Source organism: Spermophilus citellus (assembly GCF_964194105.1).
Source record: "Spermophilus citellus genome assembly, chromosome: 1".
In the NCBI taxonomy this organism is placed as follows: Eukaryota; Metazoa; Chordata; class Mammalia; order Rodentia; family Sciuridae; genus Spermophilus; species Spermophilus citellus.
Window position 1 is genome coordinate 184,504,488 of NC_138182.1, and position 23,411 is coordinate 184,527,898.

The following is a 23,411-nucleotide window of genomic DNA, read 5'->3' on the forward strand; positions in this document are numbered from 1 at the left end:
AAATGAGCAGGCCTTGCATTTGGAAATGTTTTTCTAAAGGTAGAATTTCAGGCTCTCTGTCCTACATGCGTAGGAAAGTTTATGGCTTAGGGGATTTTAAGTGCTCCCCCAGTCATGTAGGGCGTCCCAGCCCAATGTCTTCTGAAACGCACTACATGTTTAACATGGCATCATGTCTGTCCAGCAGACCCTCAGACTGGGCCAAGCAGTCGGCAGACACCCCACGAGTATTTGCACATTGGCTTTTGATAAGCCCTTAAGAGGACAATATTCCTTGGAGTCCTCCTTTGAGATCTCCGGTGCTTATCAAGAAACATATTCCTTTCAGATGCTCAAATCTTGATTCTTTGCAATCAATGCTCAAGATTCAAAGATTATATTCCCATCTTGGTAAAGAGAAAAGACCTTGCCAGGCATGGTGGCACACACCTGTAATCCCAGCAACTCTGAAGGCCGAGGCAGGAGGATCACAAGCTGGAGGCCAGCCTAGGAGCTTATCGACCCTATCTCAAAAAACAAAAAGGACTGGGAGTGTAGCTCAGTGGTGGAGCACCCTGGATTAAATCTCCAGTAACACACACACACACCCCTCTCAAAGCAACTCAATATACCTTAAAAGGGAGTCTAACCTTAATATGATCAGTGTTCAAGGCCAAGATAGGACTATTTTCCTCCTTCAGAACTGGCTCACTTTAAGTAGGATGTAAGAAGCCTCAGCACTTTTGAACAGGTGACCTCACATAGGTAAAAGCAGGTTCCACCCCACAGCGTGGCCAAGCTTCCTAGCAGTCAGCGCTGCTTGGCTTCCTTGCTCTCCAACCTGTGATTGGCTTAGGCAGGACTTAAGAGAAAGAAGAAAGCTCATCAGTATTGGCACAATCAGCCATGAAGAGAAAGGCAGCAGCCTACAAAGCTGATATAGATGAACACTCTCCCTGGAGAAATGAGTTCTTCCTTCAGGAAATGGAATTTAGTACAACGGAAAAACCACTTAACAACTTTTCTCCATTATCCCACTTGATAATTGAAATTCTTACAGGCTTTTGATAGGATTCTATTCATTTAAAGGCAAAGCAATTGAAACCCAGAGGGATAAAATGACTTTCCCAAGTTCTCTCAGCAAAATGGAATGAAATCAAAACTGCACCCCTTATTTCAGCCCCATTTTACTGCAATTGTAATATTAATCACAATATTATCTTCGACTTTAGAGAGGAGGCTTCTGCTGTCAACTTTCATAAAAGAGTCAAAGCCAGGGAAACTACTATTTTTTTTTTTTACTTTTTTTGCTTAGTAGTACCATTAATTGTAGAGATTTTAGAAAAATGAAATTAAATAACCAATAACCTCACCTCCAGTTTTGCTGTATATATGGTATATTTGCATCACAGTTTAAACTTAATGCTAGCTAATTTGACCATATGAGGGAAAAGTTAAAAAATTCAAACTCTAGATTTACTCATGAACTTTCTTTCTATTCAGTCTGGGATGCAAACACGCAGATGTCCACCCTCACACAGCCACACATGCTTTCTCTGTCCCCTGCTTTATTTTTCTGCTTAGCAGTTGTATCTGTCAAATATCCTGAAATATCCTGTATGTTACATTTATTTACCTTGCTTATTGACCACATTCCCCCCAAAAATAGAGGCTCCGTAGAACAGAGTATTTCAGCCTGCTTTGGTCACTGCCATATCCCCTGTGCCCAGAAAAGTGATAGTAGGTTGTGGATTCTTCAGAAATATTCTATGTGACAGATGAGTGAATTAACCGATCCCAGGGACTAAAAGGTAACTTACATGCTGACTTCAGCATCTGATCTCCCTACAAGACAGAGCTCTATTTTTTCCCTGTCTCTGGCTTTCAATATGAATTTTTTTTAAATGTGGCTGTGCTCAGACTTACCTAGCTTTGTACCAAACTTTCCTCACCTAAAATATCTCTCTCTCTCTCTCTCTCTCTCTCTCTCTCTCACACACACACACACACACACATATATACACACATATATAATCATAGAAGTGTCTTAATTCATTCTCCATCCTAAGATACTACTTCATTAAAGAACATATGGAAATGGTGCTGGCAATTTAAAAAGTAATAATTCATAGAACTTCCCTGATAAAACAGTCTCCAGCATTTCAGCGACTTGCCTTGTAGGTCAGCATTTTTAGAGTGTAAGTTCAAATTGCAGTATGATAACACTTGAGTTGGAATTCTGCATACAGTGGTGTTTTTTTGTTTTTGCTTTTTTTTTGTTTTTTTTTGTTTTTTAACAGGCTTGGAAATTTCACTGTCAAAACAATTTAAAGAGATAGATAAACGTTTCCTTAATCACTTCCTCATTTCTGTATTTTGATTTAGATGGCTGTCAGTCTTTTTATTTTATAATGGTGCAGTAGACTTTTTTTTTTTTTTGGTACTGGACTGTGGAAAGCTTGGATTTCCTTAACTTGGATTAAGGAAATGACTTGTGAATGGCCACACACTCCCTTACCACCCTGTGGTGATCCTTTCCTTTCCCTCTCCCCACCACTGATGTAATTTATGGCTCTGGCTTCTTATTTGTTGGAAGCAGATCCCTGAAGGGGTGACCTCCCAGTGTCTTCAATTATTATTTTAAATGATGCCTTAGGCTACCGCCTGGCACAGCAGTGCCCTCACCTTCCCGCCTTCTGCCTTCCAAGCATGGAGCTCAGCTACCAAGCTGGCTGTGCCCCCTCCTGTCCTCAGAGCTGCCTCCAGAGTCCCAGCAGAGAGCCAGATTAACCCCTTTTGTTAGCAGAGGCAATTTGCCTGGGTTTAGCATTAATAAGGAGTGCCATAAGCAGTTGGGGTCAGAAAGAACATATCTGTCAAGCCCCAGGGTTAATTTAATAGCAATCTGTTGGCTGTCTAGGCTTTATATTAGCTGTGAATCCGATGCTGTGTTTTGCCTTTGCCATTTAGTTCTTTGGGACAACAGGGAAATAATTTGGATAGAGTACTCCAAAGGATAAGAGAAGAAAATTGACTGTCAGAACGCATCATTCCAGATCATACAGGGAGCCAGGCATTGCTCGCTTCCTTTCTCCCCCAGTCCCAACACAAAGGGCAAAACAGCCCATGCTGACAACACATGTCTGTCTTTGCAGTAGCGTCACGGGAAAGGCCTGGGTTCCAGGGATGCAGTGTGGAATTGTCTTCTCCCTTCCCCAGGAGCCATTTGAATTTCTGACAACTAGACTCTCATGCTTCTAGAACTCACCAAGCCCTCCATTAAAAAATAAGTCAAGACATCCTTGTCAGGTTTTTGTTCAATTTCTGGTTCAAAAAATAATTATTATTATAGAACATAAAACTTCTGGTTGTGGGAAATGTCACCAAAATAATAAGTGATGGGCCTAAAGCAGAAGAGATGGCTCTGCCCTCCCAATGAGCCGGGTACTGACTTAAGAGGGTCAGATGCTTGGGAAGGCCACTCAACAGGGAGGCAGGGTGACATTGTGGTCCAGAACTCAGGCTCCTGAGTCTCACAAACTTGGGCTGAAAGCCCAGCTCTGCCTCCTATGACTAACATGACCTTAGTGATTTATCTTAGTCTTATCTTTGCTCAGCTATAAAATAGGGCTGTTGATAGTTGTGACCACGTGTGGCTGGGATGGGAGACAAGTAAGACAGCGTAGGTGTGTATTTAGCGTGGGGCAGGCCCAGCACCTGGTAGACCTCACCCGATAGACCTCTCTATCAAGTTCCTGCTGGTTAATTCAATGTATTACTTTCCAAAATGTTGACCCCTGGTTATGATCTTCTGCCTTATCTTTACCATGGTGGTTGTTTAAAAAAGGCGGGGGGGAGGGGTATGTAGATCATGGTTTATGCCCTGAGCCCCAGAGAATCCAACCAAGTCAAAAGGGAGTCTCAGGCCTGGAAGGGAGAGAGAGCCCAGAAGGCTGGGGGATGAAGGGTGGGTGAGGGCAGGCCTGGTGGTCCAGGTTGTGTGGAAGGAAGGACCCAGAAGCATGGCCTAATCAGATTCAGTGGGCACATCCCCATGAGAGTGCCCCTGGGGATGGAGGGACGTCGTTGGTGTCACGGGTGTGCTTCGGCACTTTGTTTTCACACATTCTGACTCGGGGGCTTTATTTTTAGGTGGCTGTAGCACCTCCCCTTCCTCCACAGCGCAGAGCCTTCCAGTTCAGCTTGTTTTGGAGCACTGCTGGGAGAGGTTGAGAAAGCAGACACCAGATTTTCTTTCCCTATTTTGGGAAAAGAGAAACATGCTCACTGGCGCTTTAGGGTATCAAGGATCTTTCTGGAGGGCGATGAAATCCGACAGCAGCTCAACACTGTCCTCTGCTTTACCCTGTGCCATGTTCTGGCCATGGAGGCCAAGGCATGGGTCAGGGTGGCCAAGAGGACATCAGAGCCACCCCCTGCAGCCTCCTCTGAACAGCAAGGGCTTTTGCTCCCAGGAGCATGTACTAATTGCAGTAATATTTAGGACTCTGGTAGAAACAGTTGAGTTAAAAGGTAGTAGTTTGTGAATCCAGGGGACCCACATGCCCTGGACACCCTGGTAATATTTGCATCTGGGTTTGGCAGGGGAAACTGTAGCAAAATGTAATGTTAACTCAAGTCTCAGACTAATTTTAGAAAGGATACAACAGAACTAGATGAGATCATTGAAGGGGAGGAGGCACAGCCAAAACAAAAAGCCATTGTTACAACAAATTGCATGTTGGAATCATTCTCAGAACAACACAGGTGACATTTGACAGTAGGAGACTACTTCGTTGGGACTACATTTGCTTGTCCCTGTCTTGACTCTAAGATGGGGACTCTGCTCCTTGCTTAATGAAAAGCAGAGCTGACTCTCGTCCCTTCCTAGGATGGTCTGTGTCACATTACTGCTTGTTGATTTGGTGCATTGCTTTCCAGAATGTGGTTATGGACACTCCTGGCTCATGCATGGTTTCACTATAATTTTATACATTTATTTTCATGTGTTTTATTAAATTTAAACCAGCTCATGGAACTCATAACTTTATGTACGTTGGATTACTACTTAAATGAAATTGAGTAGAGAAAAAACAAGCCCATTGAGGGCTGGGGTTGTGGCTCAGGGATAGAGGGAGCCCATTTAAGGATGAAGAAAACAATGTTAAGTAAAAAAAAATATTATCTGGGGCTGGGGTTGTAGCTCAGTGGTTGAGTGCTTCCCTGGTATGCATGAGGCACTGGGTTTGATCCCCAGCACCACATAAAAAAAAAATAAATAAAATAAAGATATTGTGTCCATCTACAACTAAAAAAATATATCTAAAAAAATATTACCTGGTGATAAATAGATGGGGCCAAAATCATGAAGTGGTGGAATCTGGGAAAAGTGGGAATCATTTTAGTCAGCTTGGATGGGTAACAGGATCCACATCACAAGGCCAAATCCCTTGCAGGCAGTCAATGCATGGGTCCTCAGAACCTCAGCCCCAGTAAGTGCCACCCAAGCCCTTGGTAGGGGTATGAAGGGATACACACAAACCCATTCCTTCATGCATGCCGAATACCCGCCAGAAGTGTTTGTCTCCATTGAATCACCTTCATAAGCAGAAAGCTAAATGTTTCATTCCAACATAACAGGAATGAGGTCTTTAAAAAATAGAGGGAAAATAATTCTTGATCAAGAAGAAAAATATTGAGAGGGGAAAAAAAACAGATGATAAAACTAAAGAGTGTGTTCCATGGAACCTAGATCTCACCCAACATGTATAAATGCCTTCTGATATTTAAACTCCCACCCAATCTCTAAAGCAAATCACAGCTTGGGGAGACTAGAAGGTCTGTGTATCTTAAATGAGAGAATGTTGCATAACTACGAAACAGCTCAGATTTTTATATTGGAATGAAGTCGTGGTGTTTTCACCCACTGGCCGTGTATTATACACTCAGAGCCTCCATTTCCACCCCTGAAAAACAAGTGTAAGAAATGTGTCATTTAAAAAGTTTTGCAAGGATTAAGTGAGATAAAGTACATGATATGCTTTGCACAGTGAATGACCTATAGTGGGTGCTCAATAAATAGTAGCAGCTATTATTATCCACGTGGTAGTAAACAGTAAAGGTCTCAGGAATGTCGTGGAAGAGGATTTGCAGTCTATTCTAGATATAACTCATCAGGAGTCAAATAAATTAGAATTTATGGGACTAGTTTTTTAACTACTGTTATGTAAAGGAAATCAAGTCTTTGCCACTTGCATGAGCAGGAAATTTTGGTCATGAATGGATGTTTCCTGCAAGGCAGAGGAATCAGGAGTTGGGGGACCTGAGTTCTAATGCTACCTCTAACTACTGGGTAACCCTGAGCCTCATTTCGGGTGCCTGAAACCAGTGGCACCTGCTTGTTTGCTAGCAGAGTCAGGAGGAAGGTCCACCTGGTGCCTAGTAAATGCTGCTGTGTTTCACTCACGTAAGATGGTGCTATTGCTGATCCCCCTACCCCGAGATTCTGCCCACTTCTTCCGGTTCCCTCCTTGACTCGTCTGTGCCAGATATTGTGGACATTAAGCCAGCCAACATGGAGGAGCTCACAGAGGTGATCACGGCAGCTGAGTTCCACCCCCATCACTGCAACACTTTTGTGTACAGCAGCAGCAAAGGGACAATCCGGCTGTGCGACATGCGTGCATCAGCTCTGTGCGACCAGCACACCAAGTGTGAGTAGCACCTGGGGTGTGGGGGAGGGATGCAGAGTTCTAAAACTCTGTGTGTGTGTGCGCGTGTGTGTGTGTGTGTGTGTGTGTGTGTGTGTGTGAGAGAGAGAGAGAGAGAGAGAGAGAGTTGGGGGGACTGGGAAGGTCTTTTATCTCATCTGACATATGGACTGGGAGTAGAGACTCCAAGTGTTGGCCTGACTTGAGAGTCAACTTCCCGTTTGGTGTTTTCGGTAAAGATAAAAACTTATGTTCAAAACTCCAAAACATACAGGTGCAGGACCAGCCCCTGTTAGCAAGGGGTTTAAGTAACATTGCGGCATGATCCAAGTCGTGTGTTAAGATCTCTCTTGCCAGGTGTGGTGCACACCTATAATCCTAGCAGCTCAGGAGGCTGAGGCAAGAGGATCGCAAGTTCAAAGCCAGCCTCAGCAACTTAGCAAGGCTCTAAGCAACTCAATGAGACCCTGTCTTTAAATAAAAGATTCATAGGGCTAGGGATGTGGCTCAATGGTTAAGCACCCCTGGGTTCAATACCCAGTACCAAAAAAAAAAAAAAAAAAAAAAAAAGATAACTCTTGCTGCTTTTGTGAGAAAGGCCCCGCTAAATGGTGGCCTGGACAAGGCAGTGATGTGGTCATAAACAACAGCAGAGACTTCTAGACAAATCTTGGCAACAGAGCTAAAAGTACCTGCTGGACTATGTGGGAGGCCAGGAATATACCAAGAGTAGAGAATGGTGTCTCAGCAAGGAGCTGGTGGCTTCTTGGAGAGGTTGAGGCTATGGGAACCAGCACTCCAGAAACCCCAGTGGTTCTAGTGGACAGCAGAGAAAAGCTTCAGAGAGGGTGTTAGAGTGTAGCCCAGCACGCAGGTTGTCCTGAAGTTTTCAGGGCACTGACCGACCAAAGTAGCTTCCAACTCTCTGGGAGCAGAATGCTTAGGAGCAAAAGGCTAAGACCAGATGGAAACAGATGGAGCGGCTGACACCCATGGCCAGTGCTGTGGTAGGTAGGATGGGCCTGGAGCCAGCAGGGAGCATTTCTGGAAGAGAAACTGCTTGCCAGGGTAGAGGCACCTGGAAGGCAGAGGAAATCCATGCATGGTGAATGGCATTGAGCTAAATAGCATGCAGCTGCCCAGGCGCTCAGAGCGCAACCCGCCACCCCCCACCTAGTGCCTCTGTCCCCTCCACTTTGCTGTGCAGAGTCAGGAGTGAAGGCCATCCTCCCCCCACGGTCCCCATCTTCAATTGCAGTTCTGTGACAGGGGTGGTCCGATGGTTCTCTGCAGAGGAGTGTGACCGGGAGGGAGATGGCTGTCTCCTGCTGCTTTGGGTGATTTTTGCTGGCTGTCTGGCAGAGGTTTCGAATGGAGGAGCCGGTGGGGGAGGGGGAGTTGTCTGTACAGCTTGTGAATTCTAGAGTCGCACAGACCCAGGCCCAAGTCAGGCTTCCTTTCTTAAAAACCTCTTTGTCTACCTTCCCTTAACCTGTCTGCGCCCGGTTTTCTCATATATAAAATGGATAAGATAATCAGGATAGCACTTCATGCATTTGCCATGGCACTGAAATGAGATAAATGTTTTTAAAAATTGCTAATGAGGTATCTTATATCCCATTTTGTTTTCATGCTAAATCTTCAAAAGTTGGCATGTGGGTTTTTTGTTGTTGTTTTGTTTTGTTTTGTTTTTGTTTTTTTACCAGTTGCTTCAATGCATAGATTGTGGCTACTATATTAGGGCAAATTTGAATCGTTCCATCATTGAAGAAAATTCTGGAGAGTGCTGAGAGATCCTTGAGAACATGGAATCTTCTATCTTATTCACTTTGGCTTCACAGCACCTTACACAGTGCCTGGCCCAGAACAGGGGCTTAATAAATGCCGAGGTTGTGCTAGTGTTGATCTTTGAACAGTATACTTTCATGAGCCCACAAGGAGGAAAGCATTCAATGTAGAAAGGTCCACATGTGCAAAGGTCATGGGGTATAAAACGTGTTTGTGGAAGAGCCAAGTAATTGATATGACTGGGAGAAGAGAGTAGAGGCTCAGGAGGAATGCCTGAGCCAGGTCATAATGGCAGTAGTAACAACAATGACAAAATGGAATATTTTGGCCAAAACCAATAAAGACCTATCAAAGCAAGCAGGGAAGTAATTTGGTCAAAATTAGATTTTAGAGAAGTTATTTGGGTGTAGAAGGCAGAAAGATGCAGGTTGAATTCTGACTGGAAAAGTAAAGAGACAAAGATATGCATTAAGAAGACATGGTAATCTCAGCAACTTGAGAGGTTGAGGCAGAAGGATCATAAGTTCAAGGTCAGCCTCAGCAACTTTGCGAGACCATCTCAAAATTTTAAAAAGGGGGGCAGGGGGCACTGGGGTTGTAGCTCAGCAGTAGAGCACTTGCCTGGCACGTGCCAGGCCCTGGGTTTGATCCTCAGCACCACATAAAAATAAATAAATAAATAAAGGTATTGTGTCCAACTACAACTAAAAAATAAATATTTAAGATAATAAATGAAATAAAAAGGACCGGGGATGTAGTTCAGTGGTACATCACCTCTAGGGCAGATGCCTGTAATCCCAGTGACTTGGGAGGCTGAGGCAAGAGGATCACAAGTTCAAAGCCAGTCTCAGCAACTTAGGGAGGCACTTAACAACTCAGTGAGACCCTGTCTCTAAATAAAATGTTTTAAAAGGGCTAGGGATGTGGCTCAGTGGTCAAGCACCCCTGGGCTCAATCCCCAGTACCAAAAATAATTAACTACATAAATCATGTCGGGGTTTAATTCTCAGTACCAAGAAGAAGAGGAGCCAGGGGGAGGAGAGAAGGAGGGAAGGAGAAGAAGATACTGCACTGTTGAATTCTGGCTCATATTCTTCATTGGGAGAGAAGGCTGTCCTGTGCATTATGGGATTTAACAGCATCCCTGTCCTTAGCTACTAGAATTCAGTACCACCAGCCCAGTTGTGATAGCCAAAAATGTCTCCAGACCTTGTTAAATATCCTTTGTGGTGGAATTGCCCAGGAGACCTCTCGGGCAATGTGCAAGGCCGTGTGTGCTCTCATACCCACATGGATAGTGGAGATGATTCAGGTTTGGATGTTCAGAGGAAGGTGGGACAATTGAGACAGATCTTATGGGGATGGCAGAAGTGGAACAATTGAGTGTGGAAGTTAAAGCAGAATTTGGTTTTGTGTGGACAGGAAGAAGAGGGATTTAGACTGTGGGTGCAGAATGAGCAAAACTCTGAAGTCACTAAGGACATGGAACTTCTAGACAGGAAGAAGTGTCAGGCTTCGGGGAAGGGGATGTCAGTTAATGCGGTCAAATAGGGAAGCTGGTTCCTAGCAAGTTGGTTCTTGAAGATAAAGAGCCAAAGTTTATGCTCTCACCAGCTTGTAATATCAGCAATTCAGGAGGCTGAGGCAGGAGGATCACAAGTTCAAAGCCAGCCTCAGCAAAAGTGAGGCACTAAGCAAGTCAGTGAGGCCCTGTCTCTAAATAAAATACAAAATAGGGCTGGGGATGTGGCTCAGTGGTTGAGTGCCCCTGAGTTCAATCCCCAGTATCCCACCCCTCAAAAAAATTTTTTTTTAAAGTTTATGCTCTCGGGTATTCTTTCATTCATTCATTGAGTACATACTTAATGCTGGCTCTCTATGGTAGTCAGCTTCTATTCTAGTGAGCTTTTTCACTGCTGTGACTAAAGACCTGACAAGGACAGTTTTAAAGGAGGAAAGGGTTATTCAGGTTTCAGAGGTCTCTGTCCATAGACAGCCAACTCCATTCTTCAGGACTCAAGGAGAGGCAGAACATTATGGCAGAAGAACTTGGCAGAAGAAAGCACCCCACATGGTGATCAGAGAGGTGAGAGAGAGAGACTTCACCAGCCAGATCAAAATACATACCCCAAAGTCACACCCCCAATGTCCCACCTCCTCCAGCCACACCTTGTCTACCTTCAGTTACCACTCAGTTAATACCATCAGGGGATTAATTCACTGATTGGGGTGAGGTTCTCATAATCCAACCATTTCATCTCTGAATCTTCTTGCATTATCTCATATATGAGATTCTGGGGGACACCTCCCATCTAAACCATAACACCCTCCTTCTTAAACTTTTCCTCCAAGTACAGCTAGTTCCCCTAGGTCCAGGCCATAAGCCCTGCTATGGAAGAAGGGCTACTGTGTTCACTACCCAGTTTCCCACCTCTGTGGTTGCTGTGTGGACCTGACATCTCATCAAAGGCCAACATCAAAAGCCTGACAAAGACCAGTGATCCAGGGGAGGTGCTCCCCACACAGATTTTCTTTTAAGTCTTATTTTTGTACCTGAACTTTCATGTGAGGGTGTGAATATTGCCCCCATCAAAATCTGCTTTCAAACTGGGCACAGTGGCATACTCCTGTAATCCCAGCAGCTCAGAGGCTGAGGCAGAAGGATCACAAGTTCAAAGCCAGCCTTAGCAAAAGCAAGGGCACTAAGCAACTCAGTGAGACCCTGTCTCTAAATACAATACAAAACAGCTGGGGGGTGCAGCTCAGCGGCTGGGTGCCCCTGAGTTCATTCCCTGGTATCTACCCCCCCCCAAAAAAAAACCTATTTTCAATTTAATAATCCACCTACCTTTAAATTTCAAGCAAAATTGGTGTCTGAAAAATGCAGCATTCATCCTGTGGCTTCCTGTACTCTGGGTGCATCCCCCACGCCCTACTGCTTCTTTGATCCCACGGATACAGACATGCGTGCCAGTGTGAGCACAGATCCCGGTATGTGGGGAGTGATTTGAGATCATTTAGCTGAAAGCAGAGTTCATTGAATTCATGTTTTATGGAAAAATACAAATTCACAGTATTGGGAAGAAAAAGTAGGAGAGTTGGTAGGGTTTGCTTCACTTTCAACTAAGGCAAATCCCTGACCTAGACCAGCACGGTAGCTATGGAAATTGAAAGAAAGGGAAGGGATAAAGGAACATCTCTTAAAATACCTGTGTGTGCTGCAAGTGATGTCAGAGGCTGGCTCTCATCACACGTGGGTGTGACATCAGTGGCTCAATGTCATTCCCCTCCAGAGAGTAACCTGTCTGAGGACAAGAACTGAATCTGCTTGGCCTATAAATAGGTAGTCAGTAAATACTTGGTCAATAAACAACTGTGTGCCTATTGTTCCCATAAATGGCACATGAGAACCAGGACTAATGGGAAGCTGCACTGGGAAATGGTGAGACATTAGGGGACAGTTTGGGACACGCTGAGTGGAAGGTGACATGAGATGACCACAGAGGTAGCTTCTCTCTGGTAACTGAAGGCAGGACTGGACTGGAAGGGCCATTGACCTGGAGGGACACCAGAGAGGGCACAGGATGGCTTGGTGTCCTTGCAGCCTAGCAAGGCAGACATTTTAGCCCAGACATTGGGGTCAGAAGGATTGTGCAAATTCCAAATATTAGGGAATAAACTGAGCAGTGTGCTTGACAAACAGTGAGCTCAAGATGGAAAAAGGATCAGACCTTAGAAAATTTGGGGAACAAACAAGAATGGTTGACAGCAGGAGTTCAACTGTGTTACGTCATGTGGGTTGGACCTCAGACAAGGGATTCACCCTTCTGAACCTAAGGGTCCTCAAGTGAAAGTACAAGCACTAAAGGATGGCGTCACAGGGCTGCTTGTTCCCAAGAGGTAGATGTCGTCATGGGTGTAAGCTCCCAGCCCTCTGCTGGGGTCAGTATATCACAGTTATCCCTCCTGAACCCCCTGTTCAGGTCTGTAGTTGTAAGGTGCTTGGAACTGCTTTCCTTTTGCCAGACATGTGAAGCCCATTATTCACTTATTTAATATTTGTTGAGCACATACTATATGCCAGTTACTGTATCAGACTCTGGAGACCCAGTGAAGAGCAAAAACAGAGGTTGTTTCCTCTCTCCAAGAGCCCACTAACTTAGTCAAGATTCTCCAGAGAAATAAGGCCAATAGGGCAGGTGTGAGTGTGTGAAGAGATTTATAAGGAGTTGGCTCACTTGATTATGAAAACAGGCAAGTCCCAAGATGTGCAGTCAGCAAGGTGAAGACTCGGAGCCAGTGGTGGAATTACACCCAGGAGACCATCAGGGTGAAGACCCAGGAGAAGCCAGAGTTTCAGTTTAGGTCCAAAGCAGGGGTGAAGGTGTCCTGGCTCCAGGGCAGTCAGCAGAGGCTTCCCTCTTAATTGCAGGAAATCAGCCTCTGTATTCCATTGCAGCCTTGTGCTGACTGAGGCCCATCCATGTTAGGGAGGGCAATTACTTTACTCACTTCACTTGAGAATCATCAGCAACTATGGCATCGCAAATAGTAAGGGGCAGGAAAGAGAAGCAGGCGGTGCTCCTAGGGGGTGTGATAAGTCTGCACAGGCAGCCACTGCTGAGCTGAGATCCAAAGACCAGGATGTGGGGAAAGAACGGGGAGGAGACATCCAGGCTCTTGGAAGCAGGGGTCCTATCAGGACACACCCAGGGACCCCAGGACCTGCTCCTGCCTCCATCCTGGGCTCCCTAAGCAAAGGACAGTCCCCAGGGGAAACCCAAGAGCTAGCCAGTGGCCTGCAGGCCTCAGCCAAGCCCTTCCTCCCCACACCCCGTGCTCGCACAGCAGCAGAGCCCTGAATTGCCAGCCAGTAGCCTGCTAATCTAATTAAGAAGCAAAGGAAATTCATTTTCCCCCTGACTCTTCCCAAGTGCAGGCCTTCTCCTTCGCTGCAGATCTCCCTTTGTTTTGCTGCCGCTGCAGCCCCCAGCTCCTGCCAGCTGGGAAAACAACTTCAATCTGACCTCTAGCCTGACATTTCATATTGATTTTCTCCATCCTCCTCAAACACCAGCCGACGGTGGGCCGCACTGCAGCCGAGGTGCGCGAACCCAGACAGTTCATCAGAGTTCAAGACGAGCAGCAACATTGGCTTTTGGAGATGAGCTCTGAGAAGCGTTTAATCAGAATGCTGGGGAAAACCGTGTCATCAGAGCTGCATATATTAATTTCCATATGTCCCCCTCTCTGCACACTCAGCAGGGGTTGGAAGGGGTGATTCGTTCTCTCCCTCGCCTATTTTCTATTTTTTTTTCCTACTGCTTCTGGCGGTAGTGACAGGGCTGCGTTTGCAGTTTGAGATGCCTGAAACAATGGGGTACTGATGGCAGCCGCCCCCAGCCAGTCAAGCTTTTCTCTTCCCATGTGTGAGTACTGGAGGTGAGGTGAAGGAACTGGCCAGATGTGATGAATGACAACCTAAAAAATGAAAGCAAACTTATATCTTGAATTCCCATGAATCTGCTTCCTGCCCACCTCTCCAATCTCAATTCATTTGTAGCCTGGGAACACTGGCTTGCTTACTACACCTCCAATACACTTAGCCCTTTTCCTGCCTCAGGCCCTTTGCACAGGCCCTTCTTCTGCCAGGAATGCTTTTCTCCCATGGCTCACTTAGCAGTGTGCCTAATGTGGAATTGGGCTTCACAGAACATCTGTGGTAAAAAGACAGGCAGATGGTACAAGACAGATGAAGGAAGGTGTATTAGTTTACCAGGGCTGCTATAACAAAGTGCCTCAGACTTGTTGGCTTAAGCAACAAAAGTGCATTGTCTCGCAGTTCTCAATAAGGTCAGCAGGGTAGTTCCTTCTAAGGACTGAAGAGAAGGGCCTCGCTCCTTGGCTTATAAAGGGCTGTCTTCCCCTACTCCCGCCCTCCCACCTTGATATCTTTTTTTTATACCTTTGTTTTATTTATTTATCTTTATGTGGTGCTGAGGATCGAACCCAGCACCTTGCACATGCTAGGTGAGTGCGCTACCGCTGAGCCACAACCCCAGCCCCCAAACACCCTGATATCTTTACAGCATTTTTTCCTCTGAATGCCCGAGTCGAAATTGCCTTTCTTGTTAAGAATACCAGTCATACTGGATTGGGACCCACCATAATAACCTCATTTTAATTCCCACTTTTAAGGACATTTCTCCAAAAACTCCATTCTAAGGTCCCAGGGGTAACAAGGACTTCTACTTATGAATTGGGGTGAGGCACAGTTCAACCTGTGAGAGAAGGAAAGACAGGGAATTGATCACACGCTCCAGCCCTGGAGCTGACTGCAGAATCTGCTCGGGTTCCCTCGCTGCAGGGTGCCAAGGCTTTCTCCAGGTTTTAATGGTGGCAAGAAATGTGGACACAGGCTGTCACACTGAGTGTGGCTCTTGTTAAGGGCAGTGGGGAACCTAGACAGAGGACCAAAGGACAGGGGTGATAGGAACCCACACCTTGGGTCTCTACGGTTCCCCAAGGGCTGCGTGATTAAGAAGGAGGGTAGCCGGTGCTTTCCATGGTGCTGAAAGTTTGTCAGAACAAAGAGGATTTTCATTGCCTCTAGATTCTATGGGGAGCCCAGACACCTGTTCCCTACTCCAAAGTTGCCCCTGAGTGAGGACGGTCCTTAATGGGTGGAGTTTGTTTTAGCAGCACAACAGACAAGAAGCAGGTAAATGCACAAAGGGGACTTGGAATAGAAAAATGGGTACCTTGAAGAGACCTCCTTGCAAAGGAACTGAGGACACAGTTTAAGAAGAGAACAAGTGGGACTTGCTTATGATAACTGTTACACCAGGGTGAAGTCATAGATGCCCCCTGTATGCAGTGTGTGGAGGTGGACAAAGACGGCAGGGACTAGGTGGAAGGAATGAAGTCCAAGGCTGTGAAAGGTGGACAGCGTCTCCATGTCCCAAATGCCCTGCAAGGTTGTAGTTTCACTTGTGGACACCAGGAGAGCCCCACTTAGTGCCTTAGCTCTGCAGTAGAGTCATCAGGAAAAATCAGCACTCCCTGCACACCCCTGCAGCACCTGTCTCCGGCATGGGGAGGACCATCCCAGTGCTGTGTGCCTCCTACCCACAGCCTAGGACATCGGTGCTTCCTTTGTCTCCTTCCACTGAACTAAAGGGCAATAGTGAGTGAATTCAGAGCCTGGGCCACAGCAGAGGAGGAAAACCAAAGTGGTGTCTACTCTCAGCCTCTGTCTAATGCCCACATAGGAGGTCTTGAACAGGTGAATTAACTTTTTGTGCCTCAGTTTACTCACCTGCAAAAACAACTAGTGGCAGTACTTACCTTATAAGGTGCTTGTAAGAATTAAACACAATAACACTCCTGAAGCCTTGGGCTAGCACCTGACGTGTAAGTGTGGTGTGAGTTGTGGCTGGAATGATGTCTCCCTTTCCTACCACACGTCAATTGAGGGTGAAACCAGGAGCAGCAGCAACATTCACAGCCGTAATCACAGCAAGCTTGACTGACATTTCACCAAGTGCAGGAAGCCAGCCAAACACACACACACGTGAGCTCATTTAATCCTCATGCCAGCCTTCTGAGGTACGTAGTGTGATTGTTCACAACCTGCCCAACCTGATAACAGGGAGAATAATACACTGTGGCCATCAGAGAGCAGAGACAAAGCTGGGTGTGATGCAGGCCTGTGGCTCTTCAGCGGAAAGAGCTTCCCAGGCCAAGCACAGCGGGAGTCACTTTTTCAACTCAAGACCTACTGAACCACCCTCAGGGTCCTGCCTTCAAGGAGCTTCCATTCTGTGGGGGAGGGAGGAGAACAAATATATTCACTTGTACACGTAATTTCAGGCAGTTGTTGAAGATATAAGAAAATCAGCTCCTGGCCGGAGCTGTTGTCAGAGGGTAGAAGGGGGAAAGGTTTTGAATTGAGACCTGAATTATCGGAAAGATTCAGAGAGCAAGCTACTAAGTGTGACGGTCCTAACACAGGAACGACTTCTTGTGTTCAAATGGAACAAAGATCCATGGGTGGGGACAGGCAGGTGGAGAGAGAGTGCACAAAAGGGGGTGGTGCTGGAGCCTCTGTGGGCCAAGGCAGAGCCCCCAGTTTCATTCTAAGGGAGATGGGAAGCCAGGCGCAGCTTAAAGCCGGGAGGTGAATCCTGTGATGCGCTACCTGACATTTTGGTGGATGAGGGGATCTTGTAAGAGTATATCACCAAGTCACATATTAGCCAGTACTGAAAAACAAAAAGTAGGGGTGAGGAACAGAAAGCCCGGAAGCTGGGAGACCAATTAGGAGGCTCTTTCCACAGCCTGGAGGAGAAATGGTAGTGTCTGTGATCAGGGAGGGGACAGTGGAGCTGTGCGAGGGGTAGATTTAATTCACAAGGTAAGGCTGTGAGGACTTGCTGAAGATTGGACATAGAGAAGCACTAGAAAGGGAGGAATCTGAGGTCAGTCTTAGGTTGGGGGACATAAGGAGACGGGGGAAGGAACAGGTTTGGCATAGAAAGACCAAGTGTTCTCCTTAGGATGTTTCCAGATTGAGACAGCCATGATTCATCCAATTAAAAAGTTCTGGATACATAAGTTTGGAAGTTAGGGGGTAAATCTAGGCTGGAAGTTCAATTGAGGAGTCAAGAACATATCATTGTATTTAAGACCATGAGGATAAAGTGGTGTCACTTAGGGAACAGGGTGTGTTTGGAAAAAGCAGGAGCCCAGGCCAGGCACAGAGAGGGGAAGAAACTTGGCCCAAGCCACAGTGCAGGAGCCGGGATTCAGACCCACATCTTTCTGCTTCCAGGAGAAGAATCCATTACTCTCCTGGTATTTGGCAGGAGAAAGAGCAGAATCTTTTTAAAACATCCAGCAAGATAATTTCAGGGCCTTCAATTTATAATCCCCATCAACTGGATCCCCCCAGCCTGACCACGCCCAGTTGCAGCATTAACACAGCTTTTGTGCAGAACGTGAGATCCATTCTCACTCTCACCCTCGTCTCCAAATTTAACTGCCAAGCCCTGATTCTGTGAGCCACTAGATCCCTTCATAAACCTGCGGCTCGTTCCCTGGGTCTCTGATGGAATGTGTCCAAAGACATCAGCTGAGGCTGCAGCTGCAGTGCATCTGAAAGCCTGCGAGGGTTGGCACAGGTTCCGAAAGGGGTTCAGTATCGATCTGGGGCATAATTAACAGTGTTTATTGCAGGGGAGCTTGGTTAGGTTAAAAAGACAAGGCCCTTTATTAAAATGCTTTTGTCTGATGACAGCATCACAAACACACACAAACACACCCCCGACCCTGGAGAAAAGCCAAACAAAATCTTGCTTTATGGAGATCTCTCTCTCTCTCTCTCTCTCTCTCTCTCTCTCTCTCTCTCTCTCTCTCTCTCGCACGCCCAATATCTGAAGGTTCTCCACCCTATTCAAGCTTAACAACAGAGCAGGCAAAGCTCAAGCCATAACAAAAATAGAATCCCTTCCCCCTTCTTTATCTTCATTTCCATTTTTGATTAATTTAACCAGTTCTGTCAATTATTCATCCTGGTGACTCCAGTTGAGTGGATTTTCCTAAGAACTAGAAGCCTTATTAATTTTGGAGGTGAGTGTCATTCATTAGCAGTTGACGTCTTCCCAGACCCTGACCTCTGCTCCACTTGGGGTCTCAGATGGGACGCAGGGCAGGCTGAACTTGGCACATGCACACGGCTGCAGTTCCTGAGACACAAGGGCAGAGGTTGGCTGTGAGGTGATGGGTGGCTCTGGCCTTGGGACATCGCTCAAGGCCAGCTTACCTGTCAGCATGGTCCATGACCAGCCGTCACTGACAAAGCAGTCACAGGCACCCGTGAGCATCCTGAATTTGCGTTTCAGGAGAACCAGAAACGAGGGGCTTCCTGTGAGGCATTGTCCCCAGCGAGGGCTCTGGTCAACACGGGACAGATCTTAAGATGGCCCATTCCTTCCTGCCAGAGGCAAAACCAGGAAGTTCAGCTCCTCTTCTATTAGTTTCCTGTGACTTCTGTAACATATTGACACAAAGTTGGTGGCTTAAAACAACACACACCTGTTGTCTTGCAATTCTGTGGGGCAAGAGTCCAACGTGGGTCTGACTGGCTAAAATCAAGCCGTCCTCCCTTCTGGAGACTATAAGGGAGGTTCTGTTTGGGTTTTCCAACTTCCCTGGGTCAGTGACCTTCCTCCATCTTCAAAGCAGCAACAGCAAGACGAGTCCTTCTTTTGTGCCATCCCTCTGACCTGCTCTCCTGCCTCCCTCTTCCACTTTTAAGGGTCCTTTGATTACATGAGGCCCACCCAGGAAATACAGAATAATCTTAAAATCAGCTGGTTAGCAATCACAATCCCATCCACATCTTAATTTCTCTCTGTCCTGGAAGGATGTGGACATCTCTGGGAGCCATTATTCTGCCAGAGATTCTTCAGGTCTCAGTGGAGGCATGTTCCCTAGGAAGACTGCAGATGCAGGGACTCTGAATCTGGACAGCTTGACGGTCAGGAAAGGTCGGCCAGCAGAGCCATCTTGGTGTTGTGTGAGGGCACAGCGGGAGGAGTAGACCAGAGCCCAGCTTGCATGAGGAGCTTCATTCAGGGCCAACCCTTGCCCAACCCCAGGCCAGTCACACTGTACTCTGTGCAGATGACTTGGTACTGAGGCAAGCAACAGCCCTAAAAGCAATGGTGAGGAGTACAGGAGAAACATAGAGGGCTGTGTAAAGGAGTAGAGGGATCAATCCTTTCAAATATATCACTCTGTTTAAGCATGAGGAGGGAGAATGGATGCTGGGAGAAGAATGATAAATCCCTAGAAATGAGACAGTGGAAGGGGTGAACGGGATGGATCTAGGCCCAGCTTTGAGTGCAGTTTAAAAACTGGATGTGGAGGGTGAGGTAAAGAACCAAGGATAATTCCCAGTTTGGGGCCCGAGCACATGCCTCCAGGAAGGCGCCTTTGATTGATTTGGCAAAGATGAAAGAACAATTTGAAGAAGAAATTCATGAATTTTAAGGACTGAAAATTCATGTTAGAATTTCCTGGTGGGATTACAAATTGGTGCAGCCACTCTGGAAAGCAAAATAGAGATTCCCCAAAAGATTCCCCAAAATGGAACCACCAATTGACTCAGTTATCCCACTCTTTGGTCTATACCCAAAGGACTTAAAATCAGCATACTCTAGTGACATGGCCACATTGATATTCATAGCAGCTCAACTCAAAATAGCTAAACTATGGAACCAACCTAGGTGTCCTTCAACAGATGAATGGATAAAGAAAATGTGGTATATATACACAATGGAATATTACTCGGCCATAAAGAAGCATGAAATCATGACATTTGCTGGTAAACGGATGGACCTGGGGACTATCATGCTAAGTGAAATAAGGCAAATGTTCTGATATGCAGATGCTGACTCACAACAGGTAGAGGAGAGGAAGGAGTGGAAGTTCACCAGATTGGATGGGGGGAAAGGGAGGGGAGATGGGAATAGGAAAGACAGTAGAATGATTCAGACATAACTTTCCTATGTTCATATATGAATACATGACCAGTGAAACTCCACATCATGTACAACAACAAGAATGGGAAGTTATACTCCATGTATGTATCATATGTCAAAATACATTCTACTGTCATGATTAACTAAAATATTTTAAAAATCTCACATCAGAAAGAAAGCGTTAAGAGACTACATCGATACTTTTGCTACTTAAACCCTCTCCCATTGAAAGGGCTCCTTCTCATCATTTTATCTTCATTGTTGTTGTTGTTGTTTTTTTTGGGGGGGGTGGTTAGCCACTGAGGAAATCAAGTCTCAGATTGTCTAAAACACTGACAGAGCCTGGGTATATTTCTTACTTTATAATGAAAGCCCCCACCCACCCCACCCCACCCACACACATACTCCGTGCTCACATGGCACCTTTTGATGAGAAGGGAAGGGGGGCCTCTCTCACATGTGCAATTGACCTACGTTTATCTGCTAATTCAAGCCCCCAGTGCTGTTCACATAACTCTATTTGACAGCTCCGGAGGTGGCATCCATAACTGAATTGCAAGATCCGCTGTCTACTCCAGCAGCTTTCAGGCCCAGCAGCTAAGTCCTTTATCTGCTGAATTACTCAGAGCACCTTCTGGCCTCCTGAGGCCACCCCACACAGACAGAGGCAGCCGAGGGCAGGGGATGCTCCTAATGACACTTGCTTTTATCTTCTCTTATATCTGTAACCTGAACATAAGGATTTAAATAGGATTTATCTCACATATGGGCATCCTTAATCCTGGGGTCAGCTAGTACAGCTTGAAATTTTGATGTCATTTGAAAATCCCTGTAATGCAATGAAGTGGTCACAGGGTTGTTGCATGAGAAAAATGGGACCATCGCACTTAGGAAATGGGAGACCGAGACCGTGGCATCCGACAGAGGAAAGAGTCGGTCAATAACAAGGTATTGTGCTGAGCACAGTGATGGAAAGTACACCGTGACTGCTGTGCTGTACTTACCATGCTGGGCCAAGAGGAGGGGAAATCAGGAAGGGTTTCTAAAAGAAAGTTCATTTTAAATTCATGTGAAGGCAGGCACGGTGGTGCACATCTGTAATCCCAGCACTTGGGAGTCTGAGGCAGGAGGATAATGAGTTCAAAGACAGTCTCAGCAACTTGGTAAGGCCTTAAGCAACTCAGCAAGACCCAGTCTCAAAATAAAAAATAAAAATGGTCTGGGGATGTAGCTCAGTGGTTAAGCACCCCTGTGTTCAATCCCTGGTACCAAAAAAAAAAAAAAAATGTGAAATGATTCCCAATGTCAGAGAAAATGCTAAAATATTTGTGCTGACCATACTGTGAAACAGTTGAACAGTCAAGTCAAATGTCCTCATCTTCAGCATTTCCTGTTATGTTCCCAGAGGTTTGGATGCACTGCAATGTTTAATCTCTGTTTAGTAAGACTCTTCTGTATTCGTGTCATTGAAGGGCCACAGAATTACAAACGAGTGTTACCCCAGTGCATGGGGGCTTACCCTGGTGAAGTTATTAAGTAGCATTAGAGTTCCTGAAACAGTACTGGCCTGGCATATAGTGGACACTAGATCATATTTACCAAATCCTTGAATGAAGGACACAAGACCTAAATCAGATAAAACATGCCATTGTTTCAGAAATATAATAGTGCTATGATTTTTTTTTTTTTTTTTTTTTTGGTAGCAGGGATTGAACTCTGGGGCACTTGACCACTGAGCCACATCACCAGCCCTATTTTGTATTTTATTTACAGACAGGGTCTCACTGAGTTGCTTAGCGTCTCGCTGTTGCTGAGGCTGCCTTTGAACTCGTGACCCTCCTGCCTCTGCCTCCCGATCTGCTGGGATTACAGGCAGAAGTGCTGTGATTCTTAAACCAAGTATGTAAAATGAAAACATCAACAATACACTTTTTCTGATTCCTAGGCAAACACATGAAAACTCAGAATTATCTCAGTTTTATCTCCTAGATGATTTCCTGAAACTTTTATGGTATAATAGATTCCAATTAATAGTATGTTATTTGATGCTGAATTAGATGTAATAAGCCACTTAAGGGTAACATCACCGTATTATATGGGGCTCTGTACTGTGACTTGTGTGTCTTGACCAGAACTTGAGAACCTAGCTGAGTCCTGAGAAGTGAATGATGGTTTCCAACTCAACTGACCAGAAAGGATCTCAAGAGGTGTTGGGAAGGGAGCGAACACCATCAAGCAGAGTATAGATGATGGGGAAGGATTTTATCCATTAGACAAGTTCAAGTCCTGCTGGACTAGTATTGGCAGTAGGTGGCTTTGAGATACTGTTGAGGTTGGTGAGAGTAAATCATAAAGGTCAGCAGTAGGCATTTGTGAGCTTCCTATGGTGTGGAAACTTGGCTTATGTGAGAACCTAGAAGGCCATATACCATAATGGTGAATAAGTGTTGGTTCTAGGGTCAAACAAACCCAGGTGGGAACTTGGACTTGATTTCTTCCACTTAACATCTCTCAGCCTAAACATCTGCCTCTTGGAAATGGGGACCATAGGAGTCTGCGCTGGTGGGTTGTCATGAGGTTTCAGTGAGATGCTGCCTGGTCCACGGTACACACTCAGTATTTATTAGTCTGTGAACTCAGAGAGGAGAAAATAGGGGGCTGAGAAGAGCAAATTAGAGCCATCAGGGAGTAGTTAGGTGGTCAACAAATTTGGTGAGTATTCTGCACATTGCCCCCAGTATATTGTGTCAACTCTGCAAACAGACAATGCCACTCGCATTAATTCTCTGTGGCTGCCAAGAACAGAGAGAATGAAACCCATATGAGTTTGAAGACTTGGACCCATCCATGGCCTCAAAGGTGTCTGTTACCAGCAGCAAGCTAAGAGGGTCATTGTTTCTATTAGAGGAGAAGAATGATGTCACATGGATTCACATCTTAGGGCCTCTCTTAGCCCATGACCAAGTGCAGATGGCTGCATGAGGGGTTTAGTGCAGTGCTTGGCACTGTGCAAGGGACTATTCCTCGCTCTACTCCCACACAGTCTTGCAGCAATACAGTAGTCACCGTTAGTTCTCCAGGTGTGCACACCACAGGACGCTTTAAGACAGGTCTGACTGTCAGTGGATTTGGAACAGTGTATCCCTGTAGAAAACCAGAACTGGGAGCACAGAGGGCTCACAGCGGCTCCGTGAGAAGACAGCGTAGTGCCCAGCTCCCACTCGGGTCCCTCTCCATGCAGAATATCAGTCCAGGCCAAGACAGACTGACCGCCCTACTCCTAGTGAACTTCTCACCTTGCCCTGCGAGATCGCCGTCAGCAGGGAGCCTCTCCTCTGCCCTTCTCCGTGTGCCGCTGCTTATTGCAGTAATTATGTATACAGCCTGG

The 23,411-nt window shown here is 45.9% G+C and overlaps 1 protein-coding gene across 5 annotated transcripts in view; it reads left to right on the top strand.

Moving 5' to 3' along the window:
- The window catches only part of PPP2R2B (protein phosphatase 2 regulatory subunit Bbeta), a 436,743-nt gene that overhangs the window by 384,924 nt on the left and 28,408 nt on the right, over positions 1–23,411 (top strand). For all 5 annotated transcript variants that reach the window (XM_081288959.1, XM_081288958.1, XM_081288960.1 and 2 more), the window contains one exon: positions 6,528–6,692. In XM_081288959.1, the coding sequence (XP_081145085.1) occupies positions 6,528–6,692 (165 nt within the window). The remainder of the gene's footprint in view (positions 1–6,527; positions 6,693–23,411) is intronic.